General features: G+C 43.0%; 1 protein-coding gene across 1 annotated transcript in view; it reads right to left on the reverse strand.

The window, feature by feature from the left end:
- Window positions 1-21912, reverse strand: part of ALG13 (ALG13 UDP-N-acetylglucosaminyltransferase subunit) — a 31204-nt gene extending 9292 nt beyond the window's left edge. Inside the window, exons 1-24 of the mRNA XM_074602149.1 lie at window positions 21726-21912; window positions 21202-21364; window positions 20837-20975; window positions 18430-18531; window positions 16475-16892; window positions 16056-16139; window positions 15022-15072; window positions 14204-14250; window positions 13213-13285; window positions 11347-11428; window positions 10806-10986; window positions 9821-9896; window positions 9005-9113; window positions 7800-7864; window positions 6765-6865; window positions 5871-5998; window positions 4931-5162; window positions 4658-4771; window positions 4284-4440; window positions 2116-2248; window positions 1608-1643; window positions 1419-1474; window positions 716-778; window positions 187-358 (exon numbers count right to left, since the gene is read on the reverse strand). Of these exons, the coding sequence (XP_074458250.1) occupies window positions 187-358; window positions 716-778; window positions 1419-1474; window positions 1608-1643; window positions 2116-2248; window positions 4284-4440; window positions 4658-4771; window positions 4931-5162; window positions 5871-5998; window positions 6765-6865; window positions 7800-7864; window positions 9005-9113; window positions 9821-9896; window positions 10806-10986; window positions 11347-11428; window positions 13213-13285; window positions 14204-14250; window positions 15022-15072; window positions 16056-16139; window positions 16475-16892; window positions 18430-18531; window positions 20837-20975; window positions 21202-21364; window positions 21726-21806 (2863 nt within the window). The 5' untranslated portion in view covers window positions 21807-21912. The remainder of the gene's footprint in view (window positions 1-186; window positions 359-715; window positions 779-1418; window positions 1475-1607; window positions 1644-2115; window positions 2249-4283; window positions 4441-4657; window positions 4772-4930; window positions 5163-5870; window positions 5999-6764; window positions 6866-7799; window positions 7865-9004; window positions 9114-9820; window positions 9897-10805; window positions 10987-11346; window positions 11429-13212; window positions 13286-14203; window positions 14251-15021; window positions 15073-16055; window positions 16140-16474; window positions 16893-18429; window positions 18532-20836; window positions 20976-21201; window positions 21365-21725) is intronic.
- Between the last annotated feature and the right edge of the window lie 240 nt (window positions 21913-22152).

Below are 22152 nucleotides of genomic sequence, written 5' to 3' on the forward strand. Positions count from 1 at the left end.
AAGCTTCATATTCCAGTTAAGAATAAAGGTCTTTTTCAACCATTTCTCCACACTAGAAGGCAGGCCAGACTTTCCTTACATAACTGTCTGTCCTAGAGCAACAGGGAACAGACAAATCACTTTAAGTGACTTAAATGAAGAGTTACTTTGAAATCCAAGTCCATAGCCATCGTATGTGCACTCTACCTGGCCTCCCTATAGAAAGGGGAGATACTATGAGTGGCTGAACTGCTGATTGTGGGGGAACTGCTGTTGTGACACTGGCTGGAGTGGAGGCAGCAGAATTTGAGGAGAAGCCTGAAGCTGGAGCAGCATAAACACCTGTTGAGGTTGAGACTGCTGCAGCATTCACCAACACCTGGAAAAGAGTCAGAGTATTCAGCAGACGGCCTCTACAACTGGCTTTGTCAAAGATTATGGAAACATCACATAGTTCAAAAATTCTCACTTCACATAAATGCATTTTGGAAGTCCTAACTGTAAAGGCAGCTAACTATCCCCGTTCTTTAAAACTTGGGTTGGTAATACCAGTTTAGAGTTGCAGATACCTGTAAGGCATCTTCTCACCCTTCTGTTTTGCTTATATTTACAGTGAATTGTATTCTTTGCTACAGGATGCTGTAAGAGGCAGGTAAAGGGACCCCACAAATTGCCACTAACCAAGCAGAGTGGTCACCTCTCCACAGCGCTACCACAGTGAAGTACTAGATACTACCTTCTGGGGATAGCTGTAGGAAGCCACTCCATCTTGAGGTGACACAGAGACTGCCCCTTCTTCCTGAAGGGATTCCAAAGTAAAGCACGGTCCATTTAAGAGGCAAAGAAGTCACAAGGCACACACACACACACCACACCCCTAAATTTTTTTATTCATTTATGGACTGTATACACACATGCAGAGGATGTTTCATAACTTCAGTGAAAACAGTTTTATTGTGACACACATACAGCTGGCTTTCACACACACTGTAGACCAGCAGGTGAATCAAGATTTAGTTTCAGATTAAAAAAAAATATGCCAAAGCCAATTCTATCAGAGGTGAGATCTCTCGAGCCCCACAGTGGTGGAATGAGACTAACTGGAGTAGGACACGAAGGGTAGCGTGATAAAAGCAAGTGCTGTCTGGAGCAGAAAAGAGAAGTAAACAGCACTCAAATATATGCTTTCTCTTTGCGGAGGGGAAGGTGCAAAAGTCATTGACGTATTTAGTACAGTTCAGACTATACTCGCAGACTCAGATAAAAACCTCATCATTTAGGTAGGAAAAGGGGAGTGAGAATATAAACGAAACAGTCATTCCTTTTCTCCAAAAGAAGTCTGACCTACTATGTTAAGCCTACATCCAAGGACAGTTTCTACGAAGAATGCAACACACTTCAAGGACTCCTAATCTGAACAGACAGTGACTAAAGCTTACCAAGTTTGCTGTAGGTTCTGCTGAACTAAATACTGTTGCAGTTTCACAGTCAGGATCTGGAGGGCATAGGCAAAATTAATTGAAAAAAGCAGCATTAAATCTAATCCTTCAGAAACTTATAAAAAGGTCATAATGAGTGTTATTACATTCACCGAGCGTTCTGTCAGTAAAGACAAAAGTGATACTTACCTGGAGGTGCATAGATATATTCTTCATGAAATTTCCCTGCAAGGGAGAGAACAGGAAGCTATGATTCAGGGTGGGGAAAAAAGAATAAAAATAAAAGCTTAAAGCTGAAGATACCACAGTTACATTTCAGTGCGTCCATTAATGACCTGCTTTCAGTATTATCTTGTTTTGTGCAGAAAAGGTAGCGAAACACTGAAGATATACTCATTTTGTTACTCCAACAGCTATCAAGATCACCATTACCAAATTTACACCATGCATTTTTAAGCAGCAACTTAGCTTGCTACAGATCTATGCAATCACAAGGGTCATGGTGTAGCAAGCTTAAACATAACAAATCTCCGTAAGACAATGATAAAAAAAAATAACGCGCTTACAGGCATGTTCAAAGCTCACAATAAAGATATTCAGGAGATGTTAAGGAACCTACTTCGACAATGAAAAGCACACTGAAGGTCTTTCTAAACCTGTCTTTTTCTCTTCACACACTAATCATTTCACAACTCACCACTTTCACTTGTTTCTTCTTCCTCTTCTGAGGAATTCAGTGCCTGCTTGTTAGGTGGAACAGAGTTTGGGCCTCTCCTTGTTACCCAAAATCCTGCTGGACCATGGACAATGGGAGCAGGGCTACCCTGGCTCTAAAAAGCAAAGTCAGAAGCATGCATTTAGAAAGAGTTTAAAGGCTCTGCATGCTCTACACACACAGAGAGAGTAGAAACAGGCTGGCAGACCAAGCTTGCTGCAACCAAAACTTACTAGAATTACAATTTGTGTGTCTGTTCCTAGGCACCTTGACTGCAGCAAAAGAGTTGTGGACATGTTTCCATCCCTTACCTTTTGTTCTGCCTAGCATACCTAAGGTAATTTACCCTTGAAGACCTACCACCATCCTGTGCAATACTGTCAAGTTGCTCCCGCCCAGAACTCAGCTTCATCTCAAGCTCCAAAGATGAAGAGGGAGCAGACTCCAGACAACCGCCAAGACTGCTACCCCCCACATATACTCCTGCGTTCCTCATCCCAGAGCATTCCCACCACACCAACAGCACATCAGTTCATCCAATTACTCTAATCATCATGGAAAAAGGTTCTCTTTCTCACAAGTTGTGAAACTCACGGGTGGCTGCTGGCAGACACCACTGTCTGCACTAACTTGACCCACACATGCAAGCCTGACTCTTCCAGACAGCAGCACCCATCAAGGACTAAACTTTAACACTTCACATGCCCTTTGCCTTTGCATGATGTCAGGACTTAGTGGCACCACAATTTAAAATACAGAGTTCTCCAAACCAGGAATAAAAGATTGAGATGCTCGAGTAAAAGGAGTTGATTCCCTTGTTTGTGATGGCTAAGCTGACACTCAAAATTCTCCTCAGAAGACATGGTGACTATGAGACCGATAAAGTGCTCAGAGAGGGTTTTAAGATTTCCAAGGTTGAAGCAGAGGTGCTAAGTCAGAAGATTCTCCCACCAGGCCTCTAGTAGGATGGCAGAGTTTTCTGCGAGATGCATCTTTCCCCAGGAAATGTTATATTCCTTTACCAAACAAGACAAGGAAGAGACAGAGAAAAGGCTTTGGCATTGACAATAACAAAGTCACTGAAAAACATTAAAAACTATTCATTAGGAGCTGCAGGTATATAGTCTAGCAATGTGGAGAAAAAACTAGTAAGCTCTATCGATTTCATGTCAGGGGAAAAAAAAATTGCAAGGTAATCTGTCCTTATTCCTTGACACTCTTGGAGGAAAATCAGAGCAGAGATTACATGAGGACAAATGAAAAAATGGCTGCTGCTGAAACAGCCCTGAGCAGATTCTTTCTCTCCCATTTAAATACAAGTCGAGCATTTCTTAAGTTCACTGCTTCAACACAGTAAAAAGAAATTCAAACCTACCAGGGTGTTTTTTTGTTTTGTTTTTTTTTTTTTAAGAATGATCTGCTTTCCTATTCAGTTACCTAAATATAAATTGAACTTTTTGTAGCGTATCCAGCTTTGTACTGGGCTTAGACTAAAAATAAAAGATTTATTTTAAAGCATAATGAATACACTGTGCCACGTTATCTACAACCCGACAGAAAGACTGTTTGAAGAAAAGTCTAGATTTGGAATCTTCTCCTGTTTCTGGAGCAGACAAAACTGTTCCAAGAACAACATGCTAGCCCAAAACATCACAACCACAAACTCAGAGGAACAGCCCAGGCTATCGCTCACTATACAGTTTCTGAATCTAGTTACAGAAATGATAAATTACAGCGTGGCAAACAACTGAAAAGCTTTCTCCCACAATATTTAGAGCTAGACAGACACCCACAGTGGGAAGGGGTTGGCTTTTTGTGTTTTGTCTTCAAACTGCAATAGAAAGGAGAAACATAACTCTACTGTTACGAAAATATACTAGAGAGAAAACAAATGCTGCTGGTGAGGGGAGGGAGAAAGAAGGGGAACAGCTAGAAAAACTGAGGCTTTAAGCAGATCGTACAGGATTTAGACTCACTTCAGCCTTCCCTTCTCAAAAACACGTTCACTACTAAAGCTTATTCCAAGGGAAAAAAAATACCGCTGTATACTTAGGTAAAGCAGTGCTGCACATTTGTACAGCTTTCCCCTCCCCCTGCCACCCTCTCTCTCTCTTTGAGAGGTTTTAGCATACCTCTTGTTCATAACTTACTGGTAAACTGGGAAAAGCAGTGTCCTCCTCTCCTTCAATTTCATAGAAAGTTATAGTTTCTTCTGGCCCTTGAGGCTCCTCTCCATTCCCCGGTACAAACCCATACTGACATTCCTTATTTACACACTGCATCTGACGGCGGCTACGGCTGTATGAGCTTTAAAAACAAGAAAGGAGGTTAAGAATCATCACTATTGGAGTTCCACCTTGGTTTCGTTACTCAATTTTAACTCTGTTCTCTTTAGAGAGGCACAATAAACCCATGGTCTCATACTGTGTCGTTAACAGCCAACTCAGCCCTCCACATACCTCTCCCACCATCCTCCCCAACTCTTTTAGAGCAATGGTTCGTAAAGAGGTTTATATTCACTTACCAGGACCTGCAGGAGAAATTGTCATAGCTCTGATAGCATCTCTTTCCTGGACTGGGGTAGAATGCTATTTGAGGGCCAACCATGTTGTGCCTGTTTATAAATCGGGCAGATCCCCTAAGTTTAAAGGGTAAAAGGTGCGATTACCAGGAAGTGCTTCTCAGGTGGAACTCATTTGTAGTTTTACCTATTAAATAGCACAAACTCTCTCCTAACTAATCTGCAGCAAGAATGAACAGAGTGGTGATCTCAGACAAGTTTTCAAAGCTTCCATACCTTGTCATTCCAAATCCACGGTTATGTCTCTGAGGAGGATTCTGAGGATGATAGTGTTCATAAGATGCCATGTTTCCACCACCCTGTGAGCAGTGAACTGGAGGAGAGCGCCCCGAACTGTGCTGTAGCCGGGGTGGAAGAACTGGCTGGCCCCTGCTATAAGCCACAGTCATAAAGACTTCCTTTCCACGAACTTTCTTAAGCATTCTCTTCCGTGTTTTCATATCCATTTCTGCAGTTTCAGTTCAGGACAGAAAAGATAGATTTACACCTTAAACAGCTGACTTTAGAGCTCTTTATCATTTGAGAAGAGACAATATTTGGACACGCAGAAAATGGCCTATCCCAGAAAAAGTGCATTTTAAGCATGCAAACTTCATACCCATATTTTGAAGGCTCAAGCAGGTGTTCTAAATTATGAGCAGAACACAATCACCTCACACGTAAATACCTTCCTAACTTCAGCTGATCAAAGCAGTACTCTTGGTGTTAAATCTCTTTATGAAGGAAGGATGCATTTATTTATCAAAAAAAATTCTCCAAATTCATCAAATACAATCCATATTTAATTAGCTGGGGAAGCCCTAGTCTGTCCACAGTCTCTTAGCAGAGGCTAAGGCCAAATCAGACAACCTTTTTTGTTCACAGACCCAGTCTTTATACATAGTTCTCAAGTGCCAAATTTCTTGTTGGCAATTTTGAGCAATACTAACTCTACTATGTATTTTCAATGGATTTGCTCTTTCACAAAGGCAAATTCATCCCTCTGTCTGAAGGGTCACTTTACCTCAAACCTCTGCAGTGAACAAGTTTTGTATCACAGGCTAAATTAAGTCACTTCTAATATCTAAAGACCGCTACTATTAAAACTGTCATGAGTGTCTCCCCCACTCCCCTCTGGCCCCAAGGGAAGGAATGCTTGTGGAAACCTTGTACCAACCTATTCCTGAGAAGTATCCACCTGTTATTTTCTGATAGGTTCCTCCTTTTCGGCTAGGAACCATATTCCAAGCAAGGACAGGTGCCACTTGTGTCACTGGTTTTAAGTTTACCAAAGGAACTGTATGCCTACACGAAGAACACTGATGTTAGCAGTGCCACAAGGATATATTGTTGTGCAGTTAGGCACAGTGTAAGCTGAAGCAACGCTACAAGAAAATAAAACAGAAAAATCCACAAACTTCAGAGTGTAGGGAGCTTGTGGAAATAATGAACAAACAAAAGACGTTTCTCTGACACCAAGCACGCATAATTGTTACTTGTTTATTAAAAAAAAAGATGTAGTCTCAACACTATTGACTTCCTGGGTCAAGTCTTTCTTCCCTCATTTGTATGCCTTCAGAGGTACACGGAAAGCATCTGACAACATAAGATTTTTGCAATATATCACCAAGCTGAATTCTAAGTTTGGAGGAGGGTGAATGCTTTGAACAGCAAGGTGGAAAAAGTGATTAGACTCACTAGAAGTGCCAATTAATTTGTTTGGATACAACAGAAAAACTCCACAGAAACCAACAGCAGAAGGTAATTTGCTACCCGTGAATTAAGCCCAAACTGCAAAGATCACTTTCACATTCAAGAGAAGAGAGAACAGCAAGATTTCACAGAAAGCATTACAATAATTATTTTGATCATTAGAAATCCAAGAGATAAAGTTTCCTGCAACACTCTATTTGAAGAGTGATAGCCAAAAAGGAAGCAAAGGCTCACTTTATATTTAAAAGTCTAGGTTCTCCTTTCTTTTCAAAGTACCTTAACAAACCTATTTTAAGCACCTATGAATATACAAACTCAAACAGGAAGAGTTCAAACATGAAGTCACCAGACTGCTTACTTTTCTGCCAGCTCCTCAACGAAAACAGTCAACGTGTTGCCATCCTGTCCGACTTCCTGGATATGAGCATTGTAATACTTACCTCCAGGCTCCAGACGCACCTGGAGAGAGAACATGGGAAGCTCTAAAAAACCCCAAACTGTATCAGGCAATTCAGAATACTGTCTACAAACCACTAATAGGAAAGGCTGCTCCTAGCTGATTGCATGTTACTGAGTTGGCCCAGGAGTCTCAAATACTTTTTCAAAATAGCAGGCAAAATAAAAGAGTGCTGTACTAACTTCAGCGAGGAAGGAAAAAAAAACAACCAAAAAACCTTCTGAGTGACTGAGAGGTAAGAAGATACCTGCCTAACAAGATACCTTTTTTTTTTTTAAAAATACACTGTGCCAAGTAGATAAGTACCAAGGAAGATTGCTGTTTAAGAACTTGAGGAGAACGGATGATAAAACAGGAAACTGGAAAGGAAAGCTCTGCTCAGCTAGAAACAAGTCACTGAGTGAATCATCAGCACTGCCTCAAACAGTGATAAAAAATAAGCCCTCACTACATACAACATTGGAATACAAAGAAAGCTGACCTTCCTTTCAGTATCTCCTGGCCAGACCATGCTAATCCTCCCTTTTTAGCTCTTTCCTTTCTATTTTACAAAAATATTTGCTACATTACTGTTGAGAAGCGGAAGACTGCCCAGACTTGTTGGTGACCCCCAGTGAAAATCCAATAGACAACTACCTCAAACGCACACCCGGTGCATTTTGAGCTCTCAGTCTGGTCTGGAACTTCCACAATCAGAATGTACGTGACTGGTTCACAATGAATTTCCAAGCAGCTTTTTCTTCACACTACCCAATGTTTAAAGGTAGACTTTAGAAAGAAATGAAATTGAAAAGAAAGTCAGATTAATAACTACAAGGAAGAGAATGAGAAAAGCCTTGGAAAATTCTATGAAGTCGAATAATTTGGCGGGTTACCACACTCCATTTAAAGCAGTTTTAATAGTTTATCATAACTGAGTCTCCTTTGAGTACTAACCTGACACTTGTCTCCTAAATAGTACTGTCTCCCAGCAAACACCATGTAGTCAGTTTTTTGAAGCTCTAAAAATAAATGAATAAATAAATAAAAAGGAAAAAGCCTTTAAACTACTGTTCTTTATATATCCTACAAGTACTTCATGACAGCATCCAACTACAAATTATAGGCCAACTGAGTTAAATATTTCCTATGCACATCTGAACATTCCCCACAGTAATGGTGAAGTAACTGTAGATGTTCTTGTAACAGACCATAACTAGGCTAAGTCACAGGAGATCAGTAACACCCAGATAATGCAGTAAGTATTACTACTGCTGATGGTACCAAGTTAATCCTGCACTTAATACCAGGATTGGTATTAAAAATGGTGGAGATGTCTTTTCTTGCCAGAGTACTGGTGGCATCTGGCAAAAATGAGATGTTATCCAGGAAAAACTAACATTGTCTAAAGTCTCCTTACTGCTAGATTTCAGTAGGTTCCTTGCCTGGATTCTCTGTATGTCAGTACTCTACATAGATAATTAGTTAGTCTACTCTGTTCCAAGAATTTTAATGGCCCTCATTATTGCTTATGCAGTTGTAAAGTGCTGGAATTCTTCAGTATGCAAAGCACTTTGGGTCAGACATCAAACTCCACTCAAAACTTATCTTTCTTGGCAAGTTCTTGCTGTACGGATCAGCCATAGTTTATGTCAAAAAGCAGCAACCTACCCCAAGCCACGAAGACCAAGAAATATCTACAGAACGTTCAAGCCCAGGAGAGCTGGGAAGCAAAAAGGAAATTCATCTAATTTGACAAATCTCAATGCTAAATTTGAGATCTTCATTATTGTACAACTCTGAAGCCAAAAATCATGCTTTAAAAGGCAGAAGTCCTTGCACACATGCTACAACAAACTCTCAAATTTATTTCCAATACAACAGAATGGTAACACAGAGTTCTGTACTCCAAACCTTTTTATTTCCTATAGTCAATAAGTAGCAGAGGTCAGATTTTTAGCAACTTTATCACCATTATAAAGTGTCAGACGCAGTGTATTTTGTACTTTGAAATGAAGCCAAGAAACCAGCTACTAGCAACAAGATTACTACCTACAAGTATCTGCTGGGTTAACCAGTACCCTTCACATTTCAGCTGTGAAGAACCAGGTGACATAGCCTCGTACAGGCAGAGTTGTTTGTTTTTCCCTTTTTAAAGATACCTTTTCTGCTGTCCAGCCAAACATCAAACTCCACATTTCGATAGATCTCGGGGTCCAGTGCCTTAAGCACTTTATAAGGAACAGGCATCTTTGATGGATTTTCTGGAGGCTAAAAACAGAGTTGAAATGGAACATTAACAAGTGCATTTAATGTGTTCAGCATAGTCTCTATCCTGCCAGGATCTGCAGACCATTTTAAGATGTATACGCACTATTTTCCAACATTTTAACTTTCACTATATTTGCCTAAAAAACTACAGCTCAAGAACAATGAAAAACACATTTAGGCATTCAGAAGTTGAGCAAACAGACTTTGAAATGGTTAGAAACAGGCTCAAGAGTAACATTCAGCATGTTCTTTACTCAAAAAGAATCCAAGGAAGCTAACCAATGAAGCCACGGCTTCAAAAACTGGTGGGAATTTCAGTTACTATATCTGAAAACAGGTTTCTATAGAGTTTCTAGAACTGTTCTAAAGTGATTTATACTGTGTTCAAAACAAAAGTGAACTGATTTAAACCATTTCTCGGAAAAACAAAGAGCATACCAGGAAAGATCTGCTAAGCTTCATCTTTGGGGGGGGATAATATAGTTATCTAAAGAAGAACAAGTGAATTTCAGAAAGTAAGAAGGCTTATACAATTTTATAGAAATTCAAGGGCAAAACCAGAAGACAAACAGATGGAAGAAATAAGCCGCCTACTTTCCAAAAAGTCATTTTTAAGAAGTGGAAAAGAGGGTTTAGCCCTAACAAGGGTAATATCATACAACAAAAAACCCACCCCACCATACGGAATTTTACCCTAACTGACAAACCTTTTCTTCTTCAATGCTCTGTTTGAACTTATCTTCCTGTGGATTGTCAGTATCGTTGCCTTCCCAGACGTCCACTCTAAGTAATTGAAAATAAGATTACAAAAGATACAATGCATAATTTCTAGCCAGGACTAAAATCAACCAACTGTTCGTACAATTTGAAAAAGCACCATGGTGCCATCAAGCGGTAGATTTTGCCTTAAACATCAGCCATGTCTGTGATGCGGTACAGCCAACCCTTCTCCTAGTTTCAAGAACATGACCTTTACTTGTTCCAACACCCACCCTTAACGAGGGCTAATGCTTGCCCTAGGAAAGGATGAAGATGATCCCACTGATTGATTGAACTCTTGCACTGTCAAGTACAAGACGACACCCTGTTCTATGTCCTATCAAACCAACGTCATCTGCAAGAATTCAGTAATGGCCAGAGGCATCCCTTTAGCCTTTCTAGTGACTGCAACAACACAGGATATGAGGGTTTCTATAGGTACATTCTGTCTGTTCCCCTCATCCCCAGGGATCCAAGAGACTTGCATAATGCTAGCATTTAATTGTCTATTTGGGGTACAATGCCATTAAAAAAGGACAAACAAGAAAATAAAGCAGAGATTATTTTCTCAGTACGCTATTACCTCTGCAGAGCTAGAGAAGCTCAGAAGAGTAATAACAGTTTCTTACAAAATAAGAAGTATTCTGATGACATAAGGAACAATTTTATTTACAAATATGCTGTCATTTTACAGAGTAACACACAACCATAACATAGCCAGCAGCAGAGGACGTTCAATTATGTGACACTTTGCAGCTCCAAGGAAAGCACACTCTCTTCTACAATATACTTCAGCTTTGCATTTGTGTCATGAGATAGAAAAGAGAATTTATACCACATGAACACTCAAAGAAACTTGGAAAAGTTGCCCTTTGCAAGGTTTTTAATTTTTTTTTGCTTTCCTTTTACCACATCCCCTTCCCAAAATACTACCTCTTTTCCGATGGATTTCTGGATACTTTTTCATGAAGACAATCAAAGTTTGCATCCTCACTTCCTGCAGAGCCACTGTTTCTGTTCTTCTTGGATCCACTTCGAAACACCTCAACTGCAGACCTTAATTCTTCCTCATCCATGCCAAAAACATCTTTGTACAGGATCTCATATAATACAGCTGAACAAACCAACACGAAGCTCAAGGCAAATTAAGATAATACCAAATTCATAAGAACTACTGCAATTTTCAAGGTAAGCATATCTTCAGATATTATCTGCTGTTACAAGGCACTAGTTGTATTAAATTCAATTAAGGAGAGGATCATAAACTAATTCCAGTGGGAAGAAGGGACCTCTAGAAGTTATTTAGTCCAACACCCCACTTAACAGATAGAATAATGAGTGTATGTATATATTAATATACAATAAATGAGCCTCCATCTCTCTCCTCCCCACCCCTGAAAACCAAAACAAGTACTGCCTATAAACATATGAAAACACATAATTTTCTTCCATAGAAAAATGATTTCAACTTTACCCTGGCAAATAGCAGCATTTTCCTGGAATTGTTTAGTATACACAGAGTCATAATGGCCGTTGCCAGAACAACACAGTAAAATCTGGGAAAATTAAAAAAAAAATAAAAAGGCTTTAAGGCTGGAATGATGTAAAACCTCTATTTGATATCCTAGCTGAAGACTACATTAGTCTTTCATTCTACAGTTGACATCAACTCACCAAGACAACAATAAATATTCTCAATATAAATATGAAAAAAAAAATCAGCTTAAAAGTGAATCCTATGTAAAGTCTCTAAATAAGTTTGTCTATTATACAAAGAAAAACTACCAATCTGTACATCATGCTGCATTAAACATGAAATAAGAGTTTGTTCCCAGCCTACCTCTGAAACCACCAATTGCTCACAGAGTAAAATAAATAACAAGCCATTAAAATACAGTACGCCTGAAATACACTGTCCAAGTATCAAAGACACATTTCAGCCTTCCCTACCTGAGGGACTGGAAGAGCATCTACTTTTCTAGCCCTATTAAAAGCCTTGCTTTTAATAAGAATATTATGTTGCCTTTTGAAGACGCGTGCTTTCTGCAACACATGCATTGATACACCAAGTAAACGTATACCATCAAACCCCATCTTGGCATATGAGCACAGCTAACTGCAACTGGCAGAAGCCCTTGGGCAGCTGTCAGCACATTGCCAGCAAGGATGCTTCCCAGTGAACCAGCAGAAGGAGCTGGGATGCCAGGGCTCTTAATTCAGTGTGCACCATGTCTTCTGCCAACACAAGCTCTCATCTCACAGTGAGAACGAGCAACACCAGAAAGAGCTGCTGCCTGCGCACGCTGTCTAATAACAGACAGCTGCCAACACTTAATGAGAGCTCGGGTGGTGAAGTCTTCCAGGACAAACACACGTTTAGACCATACTACTTGATTTTTAAAAGTTATCTCATTTTGGAATTAGATTAGCTAGAGGAAACTACACAGGAAAAGAAAGACACGCATGTAAACAACAAGAGGAAAGAAAAGCTGCAGCAGCACAGATTTCAGACGAGACTAGCCACTTTGGCAAACGTAATAGCCCATACTGAAATCCATACTGCAGCAACTTCACTGGCATCATGCCTGAGCTAGCCGCATAATTGTGGGAGCCCACCTACACGACTGCAGAAAAAACAGGAGAGGTCAGATGGGGGGTAATACAGGGTACTTCTCCTTTATGTTCCTTCTTTTTGCCTCCAGTGCTAATTCTTGTGTAGATAAGCTGTTCCATTAGCTCCCATTCTTAACTGGGCTCAACTGGTATGTCACAGAAATGCATGTTTGTTACTTTAATCCACTGCCATTAAATTCCCCTTTTCAGGAACAAAAATGGCACACTTCATCCAACTTCACGAAGAGAGGTACTGGGGGTTGGAGAGAACACCTTTTCTTTGCCAATATGATAAATATATCTTGTTCTGCTCTTCTCAGATATTTAATTCTACCCTGTCACTTCAGTCAAATTCTCACTGGGAAGTGTTTTTACCCAAAGAGATTTCAGAAACATGAAAGAATATTCTGGAATTGTGATGTTACCTCTTCCTGCCAAAAATAAACTTCTTTCCAATAATAAGCTGGAGTAACAAAAAATTGGCAGGGAACAGCAAACAATCCATTCCTCAGATGGAAAGCAAAGCTACTATAATTGAGTTAACTGATGTGCAAATACTGTGCTTTTTCTATAAGCTGAAGAAAGCTTTGGGGTTTTGTTCAGGTATGCAAGAGCACTGGAGTTACAAGACCTCAACTCCAGTGGCAAGTTTTTACAACTAAGCAGGACTGGAGGTAACTAGGATTACCTCCAGTAGGTAGGGGTAGGAAATTGCCTCACTTCTCACCTTGTCTTCAAAGCCATTGTCTGTAGCATAAGTGGGTGGCTTTCCAGGGTACCGATACAGAATAAAGTCTCGCCTAGGTAAGCAGAGGAAAAACAAGACTTCAAAGAGCACACTTTTAGTAGAGCCACATTATGAAGAAGTTTGCGGGCAGGTGTTCTAGAGAATCCACTGTTGGTTTATAGAAAAATCAAGTAGAATACTTTTCCTGATAAATGAACGCTGCCATACAGCAATAGCTAGATGAGCAAACAACACTCGGGGGGGAAAAATTATCTGGGGAAGACCATTTTTAGTCACAGATTAGGTCACGTACTTAGTCTTATGGCAAGGTGCTCAGACACTGAGACAATTAAGTCTAAGTGATTTGGTCATTCTGTAAAAGGCCTAGACCCTCCATATGCAGAACTAGTAACTTGTGTAGCACTTCAGTTTGTTCCTTTAGTACTGGAACAGAACGAGCCTGCAAAGGGACAGCTCTTCCTTCTACCACTGGAGAGCCAGACTGCGTATTACAGGTTAGCAACATTTTTAGCAAGACAGCAGCACCTGTACAGGCTTATGTTATCTTTGAAATAAATATCAGGGTTTACGCACCAAGTAAGGCGAGTATTTCTCACTACCGGAGCTTTCAAGAACACCCACGTGAGTTTTAGTCATACTAACTACCACATAGTGTTTCCACTACACGCCAGCTCCTTGCTTTTTCCCATTTTCCATCCTTCAGCCACCAAAAGGAAACACTTGACTTCAGAGTTTAACATTAGCAAAATGATAACAAATAAACATCGCTGGAAATCGACCCTCCCCTTAACTCACACTATGAGAACTGGGGCTGTGATGGCTCCCATTCACATGTTATTTTGTTAGGGTAGCATTTCTCACCATGTTTCACACATTAGTATCTCAGAGACAAACAAATAAAATGTTCTGAGGCAGAACCCAAACACCATCAAGTCCAAACCAAAGCAAAACTTAAGAAAGAGACACTTACTTGTACATCACTGATAAAGCACTCATTTCCAGCTGGCCAGCACTTTCCTATGCAAGATTATGAGATTACATGAGATAGCAGGGCCGCCTTCAACACACAGAATTCTATTCCACCTCTCTGTAGTATTAAAATACTTAACTGAACTCATGTTTATTTGTTAAAACAATCAATCAATGCATTGAGAATTGAGATATTGGGATTTCCGGGGGGGGGGGGGGGGGGGGGGGGGGGGAGAGAAGTCTGAAACATGGGATGTCCACGATTACCAAGCTGAGTAAAATGGAGCTAGTTCTGGCAGTGACTATTAAACACGTCACTCAAGATACATTTTTGTTAATTAAATTCATTAGATTTGTTTCAGAGACTGCTGCATTTACCACACGTATTGGTTCAAGACTAAAGAAATAATAGTTTGAATTCTAATATTTGAACCTGGGGGTAAAAGCAGCAGCAAGGGATTGTAAAGTCTGATAAACATTTGATGTAAGGTACACTCCATGTACTTTGCTTTTTCCTTCTCTAAGAAGAATTGCAGTTATGAATAAGGCCCACAAGAGGCCTTAGCTTTACTGTCCAGTCTGCACAGATTCCTCCTTTTAACCAACAAAAATTCCCCACTAAAATTGTTACTGTTTATACATGTGAATATTCTGAACAAACCCATAGTATCATCTATGCAAATGAGACCCCAGGATTGGCGTATATTTAGAAAAAAACCCCAACACTGCCCCAATCACCACATTTTAAATCATCACCTAATTACTTTCCTATTCAAGTTTCCTCAAAATTTAACTCGATAAGTATTAGATCAGTCTTACCTTTGGATCTCCTAGTCGTTCAAGGTATTTCTCAAATGATCCTTCCACATACTTTCAACAAAACAAAGAAGAAAATAAATATAAAAATGTAGCCAATTGGAAAGCAAAGTTAAACCTAAACACAATGCCATACATTACTAGCTGTTGAATTGGAGGGAACAGGGCAGGCAGTAAGGACACAGACACCAAACTTGGGACTAGTCTGCCAATTCCTATCATTCTGGGGTTCTGAAGGGCTGTGGTCTGACTAGGGGTATGACTTCAGCTGTTCCCTGCCTTTGAGCATGGGAATGATTTGGGATACCAATCTGGAAATACCAAGAGATCCTAAAAAAATTAAGAGCATGAGTACGAGTAACATTCAGTGACTTACCTCCTTCCTAGATTAGATTAAGCACTTAACTGCCATTACAGTGGAAAAAAAACCCAACACAACAACAAACAAACAAAAAAAAAACAAACCACAAAACCCACACCAAAAAAAACCCCCAAACAGACCCCAACTCCGCATAAACCACCACACAAAACCCACACCACCCTGGTACAAACTGCCACACGCACCCACAGCCACAAAAACCACCACACACAAAACCAACCATCAAACACCCCCAAACCCATGACTTTATGCAACAGTTAAACACGCTCTGGAGTCTTCCGCTATCTTTTGATTTTTGTTTCTTAGTCCAAAGTCCTACATATTTTCTACATACTAAATTCTGCAATGGCTGGTCCACAGAGAATATACTACACAAATGACTGTCACTCCACTAGTTACCGGGGTATTAGTAACTCGCTTGATTTCAGGAACTTCAGAAGTATAAAGACAAATAAAACTTGTGTGATTGCAACTCAAATAAGGCAAGCAAGCAATCACCCTGCCATTTCTCTCCTCTAACATGCATCCATCCTGGCAAAGCATGACATGTTTGCAGTGCATATGTTTATGTGGGCATGTTTATGGCTAAACCACTCACCCCCTCCCACATTACTTCCTCACTAAGGGTGCAAGACTGCCTTACGCACACATTACTTACAGATTCAAACTTATCCTGGTGTTGCCTCATAAACAAGACACAAGCTTTCCTAACTTCCACGTGATGAATTTGAGATGAAAACAGCTGAAAGAAAATAAAGGTAAGGAAAGAAACAAGAAGAAAATTGCAAAGTTTAATTTATACTTCACATTAGGATTATTTAAGGACTAACACAAAACAGAGAGAGGGAGACACTGCAGAGGGCCACAGGCACTCGGGGGAAGAAGCTGAGGAAAGCCCAAGTGACCCAGGACCCTGTACCCTTCCCCGCCCGCGACACCTCACTGCGGGCTCCCGGGAGGGGGCTCCAGGAGCTCCCCCCGCCCGCCACGGGCCTGGAGCAGACACCGCCCGCCGTGCCCGCCCCGCCGAGGGCCTGAGGCGCCCCGGCTCCCCCCGAGGCTGTTGCCGGTGCCCACCTGCTCCGAGACGGCTCGGAAGAGACAGGAGGCGTCCTTAGCCGTCATCTTGCGGTACAGCCCCAGGCTACCGAGGTACTCGTCCATAGCCACCTCGCTGAAGGACTTCTGCCCGAAGTACTTCTTCCAGCCCTTCTGCATCTTGCCCGGGCGGCGAGGGCTGGGGCGGCGCGGGCAGGAGCGGGGACTCTGCGGGGGAGGCTGCGCGTGGCGGCAGGGCGCGCGGCGGCAGGGCACGCGGCTGCTGCTAATGAGGGGCCGCGCCCTCCGCACCCACCTGCGCGGCCCGGCCCGCCATGGCCCGCCGCGACCGCCGGCATCCCCCGGCCCGCCGCCGCCGGGCCCTGCCGAGTGCGGAGCCCGCCCCCGACTCGCCCCTAGCCCGGGGGAGCTGGGCCCGGTTACCTTTGCCTGCCGCCTGCCCCAAAAGGTGGTCGCGAGCGGTGCGCCCGCAGTGAGGTGCCGCCTGCAGCAGCCATTTTGAGGTGCCCGCGAAGGGTCCCGAATACCTCTGCCGCTCTCCCCCTGAGGAGCTCTTCTCCTCCGGCCCCCCGGCTCTCAGCACAGGTGGGCACCCCAAACCAAGTTAAGTCCCAGCGGAGGCCGTTGCCTTCCAGACCTGCCTGGGGAATAGAATGGAGCCCTTGCTAAGCCAGCTCCTTCCAACTTCATTGCTTGGTGTGCCCATGACTGCAGATAACTGCTGGAAAAATCAGTCAAAACGGTTATTCAGAATTTCCTGTGACATTCCTTCATGCTCTCGGACTGGAGATAAGCTGCTAGCGGTAAACTTGAAGTAACAACAGCTCTATACCAATCCTTAAAGGCACGAAAGTCATAGTTAAAGTATTGGAGGGTCGGCAAAAATCACTCTTGTACAACTATGCTGCGTGATTTAATTAGGAGAATGCTTCTATGTGCCTTTAATTTGCTAGTAAAAATTGCACTCGGGCATCAGATGCACCGATTCAGAAGTTTCTTTTTCTTGTTTTAAGCAACACCAACAAACAAACCCAAACAAATAACGTACTTGTAGGGAGGGCAGTTAGCACCAACGAGGCACTTACACAACTCTGTAGTATTACAGACCAAATAGCCTGCATGAACATTTTAAGTTTAAATAACCGTTGTTTTTCAAAATATTAACTTAAACAAATTGATGGTAGCATCAACACGGTTGACAATTTCAGTACTTTAAATGGGTTGCTCCGATCAGCGTCAAATAGGAAACACTGCTCTTTACAATAGTCCAAACCAAGCAACGATGGGACAACACCCCGTAAATGGATTGATTGTATTGTCAACACCATTCCTTTCCTATAGGCCATGTTTTACTTTGGGAGTAAATCACCCAAAACCAAGGTGGTTTGGGTTTGGTGGGCAGTTTGGCAGCAGGTTTGCAGCTCTTGATTTTTCCCACCCAGATTCACCACATGCCCCTTTCCCTTTAAAGACGTTTAAATCTCTTTTTAAATTCTCTTTTCAGTGCTTCTGTAAACACTTGAAATGAGAGCTGAAGGCATCTGCTTATTTGCAGAACATTGCAGGAACCTCAACAAGGACAACTTCTTTCCACTAGTGCTAGGTAAATATGGTTAAGAAACCACTATGTATCTGCCATGCCTGTTAAGTAATTTAGCTTGTCCTCCTCACTGGAATTACCAACTCAGTGCATATTTTGTGATGTAAATATCTGTCTGTCTAAGAAGCTAGACAGTTCATACTCCCCCCACACACACACTCCCTGCTTATTGGCACTATGATCTTTTAAGCATAAAGCTTGATGACTTCAAACTGTCACTAAATGGGAAACCATTTAATGTCAATTAATATTAACAGACAGTTTCTTTGAGGGTTTGTCCCAGTTGGTAGACTCTTAAGTATGGAAGGCCTTACCAGGAGAAGACAAAAGTTTTATTCTGACATTTTTATTCCTCTGTATTATTTATTGAAACCCAACAACTTTATCCAAGAACAAAGCAAACTTTTCCGGCTGTCCAGGAGGGAAAGGTTTCAAAGTTGACAAGTCCATCGACTGCAGTGTCTCCACGAGAGTGCTGTAAAAACAAATCAGAACCAAAAATTTAAAAAAAAAAAAATCCATCCCAAAGGGAATTTTTTCTTCACACAATTTTTTCTATTCATACGTACATAATCCTTTAGCACAGAAACAAAAATAAGGACATGTATTGAAGAAGAGACCCCACAAACCAGCAGGCCTCAACCACCACTGGCTCATAGGCAGCACTGCTGAGAACACACTTCAGCCTGCATCAGAACTTTCACGGACAACTTCAGCTCTAACTTTTTAATCTTCTGTGGTTGCAGTGTTGTACAAGATCTGTACCAGGAAATTCATCCTATTGGAACACATGGCACAGTTCTCCACTTAACACGTAGCCAGAAAGAACAGGTAAAACAACCTGTTAGCTTGCTATTATTAGGCTGCCAATAAGGCTTAAATGCTAGGCACTATTCAACAAATATAAATAAAAACTCCTTCCTGTCTCCGAAGCTGTCAGAAGCACTGAGATAAGTTTAAGAAACTTGCCCAATATAAACGAATGACAGGCCTGGTCTTTTCAGAAGGCTCTTCTGAAACATATGAAATCCTATTTTCAGGGCAAAGGAACAAGACACAGACGAAATAATGGGAGTTGCATTTCCTCTGCCCTCAATTTAGAGGTCATCTGTTATTTATAGAGTGCAATCCATCATAAATAATCATAAATAAAAACAGTGAGATATAGTCAAAACAAGAGCAAATGAAACTAACAAGAGCCAAGGTGAACACAAACAAAAGGGGATGGGTTTTTTGTTGGTGGTGGTGGGTTTTTTGGGGAGGTTGTTTGCTGGTTTGTTTTGTTAGTTTTTGGGTTATTTTTTTTTCCTGAAGTGACAGACAGTAGATCTGTGAAACTCCTTGTCAGAGGACACGGTGGATTCAGGAAGTTTGGTTAAAAGGGCAGCCTGAATAAGTACTTGGAAGACAGAGGTATTTAAAGTTACTAACCAGACAGCATCTTGATTTAGGAACCCTCTGAACAGAGTACTTAAAAGAGCATGGGAAGGAAAGTAATATAAGGAAGTACAATATGTCATACAATGGACTGCATCAAAAGAAGTGTGGCCAGCAAGGCGAGGGAGGTGATTCTGCTTCTCTGGTCCACTCTTATGAAACCCCACCTGCAGTATTGCATCCAGCTCTGGGGCCCCAACATGAGAAGGACATGGACCTGTTGTTGTGAGTCCAGAAGAGGCCACGAAGATGATCAGAGGGCTGGAGCACCTCTCCCATGGAGACTGGTTGAGAGTTGGGGTTGTTCAACCTGGAGAAGGCTCTGGGGAGACCCTATAGCCCCTTCCAGTACCTAAAAGAGGCCTACAGGTCAGATGGGGAACAACTCTTTATTAGGAAGTGTAGCAACAGGATGAGGGGTAACAGTTTTTAACTGAAAAAGGGGAGAATTAGATTAGAGATTAGGAAGAAATTCTTTACTGTGAGGGTGGCAAGACACTGGAACAGGTTGCCCAGAGAAGCTGTGGCTGCCCCATCCCTGGAGGTGTTCAAGGCCAGGCTAGATGGGGCTTGGAGCAACCTGGTCTAGTGGGAGATGTCCCTGCCCAGGGCAGGGGGTTGGAACTGGATGATCTTTAAGGTCCCTTCCAACCCAAACCATTCTGATTCTGTGTTCTTGTCCTGTTTCTGCTTTTGGCTGGGCATCTGCATGTGGCCACTGCAAATAGGATATTGAGCTACGTGGACCCCGATCCATATCGGTAAGGCTATTCTTATGTTTTGTTCTAAATGCTCCAGATACTTTTAATTTTATTGTGTCACTACACCTATACAGTCAACTTTAGTGCCCTTTACAAGGAAAATCCACATAGCAAAATGAAGAAATGGAGTCTTAAGTCTGCAGGGAGCAATTTATTCCTTATGGTTCATGGTTACAAACCAATGGTTTGGATTGTATTACTTCTAGACTTCAAAAAAGAATCTGACAACTAATGAGAAAGAGAGAAGCTGTTAGGTGCCTCTAGGATGCTACCTGACTGTTCCAAATTCAACCACTTCTATTTGGTTTAAATCATTCTTCTTCCAATCTGAATACCTGTGCCCTCAAAAAAAAAAAAAAAAAAAAAGATTTAAAAGGAGTCACGGTCAAAAGGCTTGCTAAGTTTGCTAAATTAGCACCTAATGTTAACCTATCCACTATGGAAAAATCTACCTTGCAAACAAATGGTTGTTACTGAGAAGGATGTAAATTTCCTTGTTACATTCTCAATAGTGTAATAACACACTGAGCGATGGTGTTGAACACTGCTTGATCAAACAGGACAGCTAGAGCAGCTCCGTACCTGCAATTACAGCACAGGACGTGCCCATCCCTGTGGAGCTGTTTTGCCAGTTCAAGCTGATGGTTGTTCATCAGCTTTTCATTTATTACTACTACTAGTGGTTTTCCTTTTTCTAGAGTCTCCAGACAGCTACCTGCACCTACAGGAGAAACAGAAACACAATGAGTTTTTGCCCTGACAGATGAAATATTTGCTGTGGAAACACAGGAGACCCGTGAAGGTGAACATTAAACCACCCAGCTCTAGCTGTGGGCCTGAACAGTCACTGCCAGACCAGCCCCGAGCCGTAGATTGACAGACTTCAACCAACTGACCTCCACTCCTGTCCCCAGGAGAACAAGCTGGGCAATCAAACGGGGCTCTACCTGCGTGGCTGATGACCAGGTCCGCCCTCCTCAGGTCCTCGGCCAGCGAGTCCTTGAAGCGGAAGGCTTCCACCGCCACGGCCTGGCTACTGCGCGGCGCCGGCTTCAGCTCGCCCCGCCCGACCTGCAGCACCAGCTTCTGGTAGCCGCGGCTCTGCAGCGCCTGCGGCGGAGGGAAGGAGGGTCGGAGGCGCCTGGGGGCGTGTGGGGAGGTCGGGCGCCAGGCCCTACTCCCAGTTACCTCGGCCCGGGGACCACTGGCACCCCTCCCCACCTTCCTTCCTTCCTTCCTTCCCTCCCTCCTTGTCTTTCTTCGCCGCCACCTCTTCACCTCACCTCAGCGCCGCACCCCCCGCCCGCAAGCGCTCCCACTACTCCGCGCCTCCCGCTCCTTCAGGCGCCCCCGCCAGTCAGTGGTGGACCGGGGAGGGCGGGACAGCTCCCAGCGCGCACGCGCTACGGCCATGCTGTCAGGGGAAGGCCCGGCCTCGCTGCCCGCGGAGCCCGGCTCTCCGCCGCCTTACCTGCAGGGCCGCCGGGGAGCAGACGGTCGCGATCAGGTCGTCGAAGCTGGTGGTGCCCACGGTGACGAAAACCGACTTCATGGCGGCCGCCCGCCCGCTCGCTCGCAGCTGATCTGCGGGCGGGGAGCCGCCAGGGGGCGCCGCGCACCGCCCGCTCGCCTCAGCGCTCCCCAAAATGGCTGCCGGGGGCACGCCCCCCTCTCCCGACGGACGGCGGGAGCTCCTTTATGCCTGCTGGCTCCGCCCGCCCGGGCGGGGGGATGGGATAGTTCCCGGTGCCGTGGGACAGCCGGACCCGCTGCAGCGGTGTGGGACCAGCAGGGACGGCGCCCGCTCTGTCTAAGCAGCCCATTCGCCGGCGGAGATCATCAGCCTCAGCATGGTAGCCCACGAGTGTCTCAGGTCTTCAGACTTTCAGGGAAGGGGA

The sequence above is a fragment of the Larus michahellis genome, chromosome 9 (genome assembly GCF_964199755.1).
Source record: "Larus michahellis chromosome 9, bLarMic1.1, whole genome shotgun sequence".
Lineage (NCBI taxonomy): Eukaryota > Metazoa > Chordata > Aves > Charadriiformes > Laridae > Larus > Larus michahellis.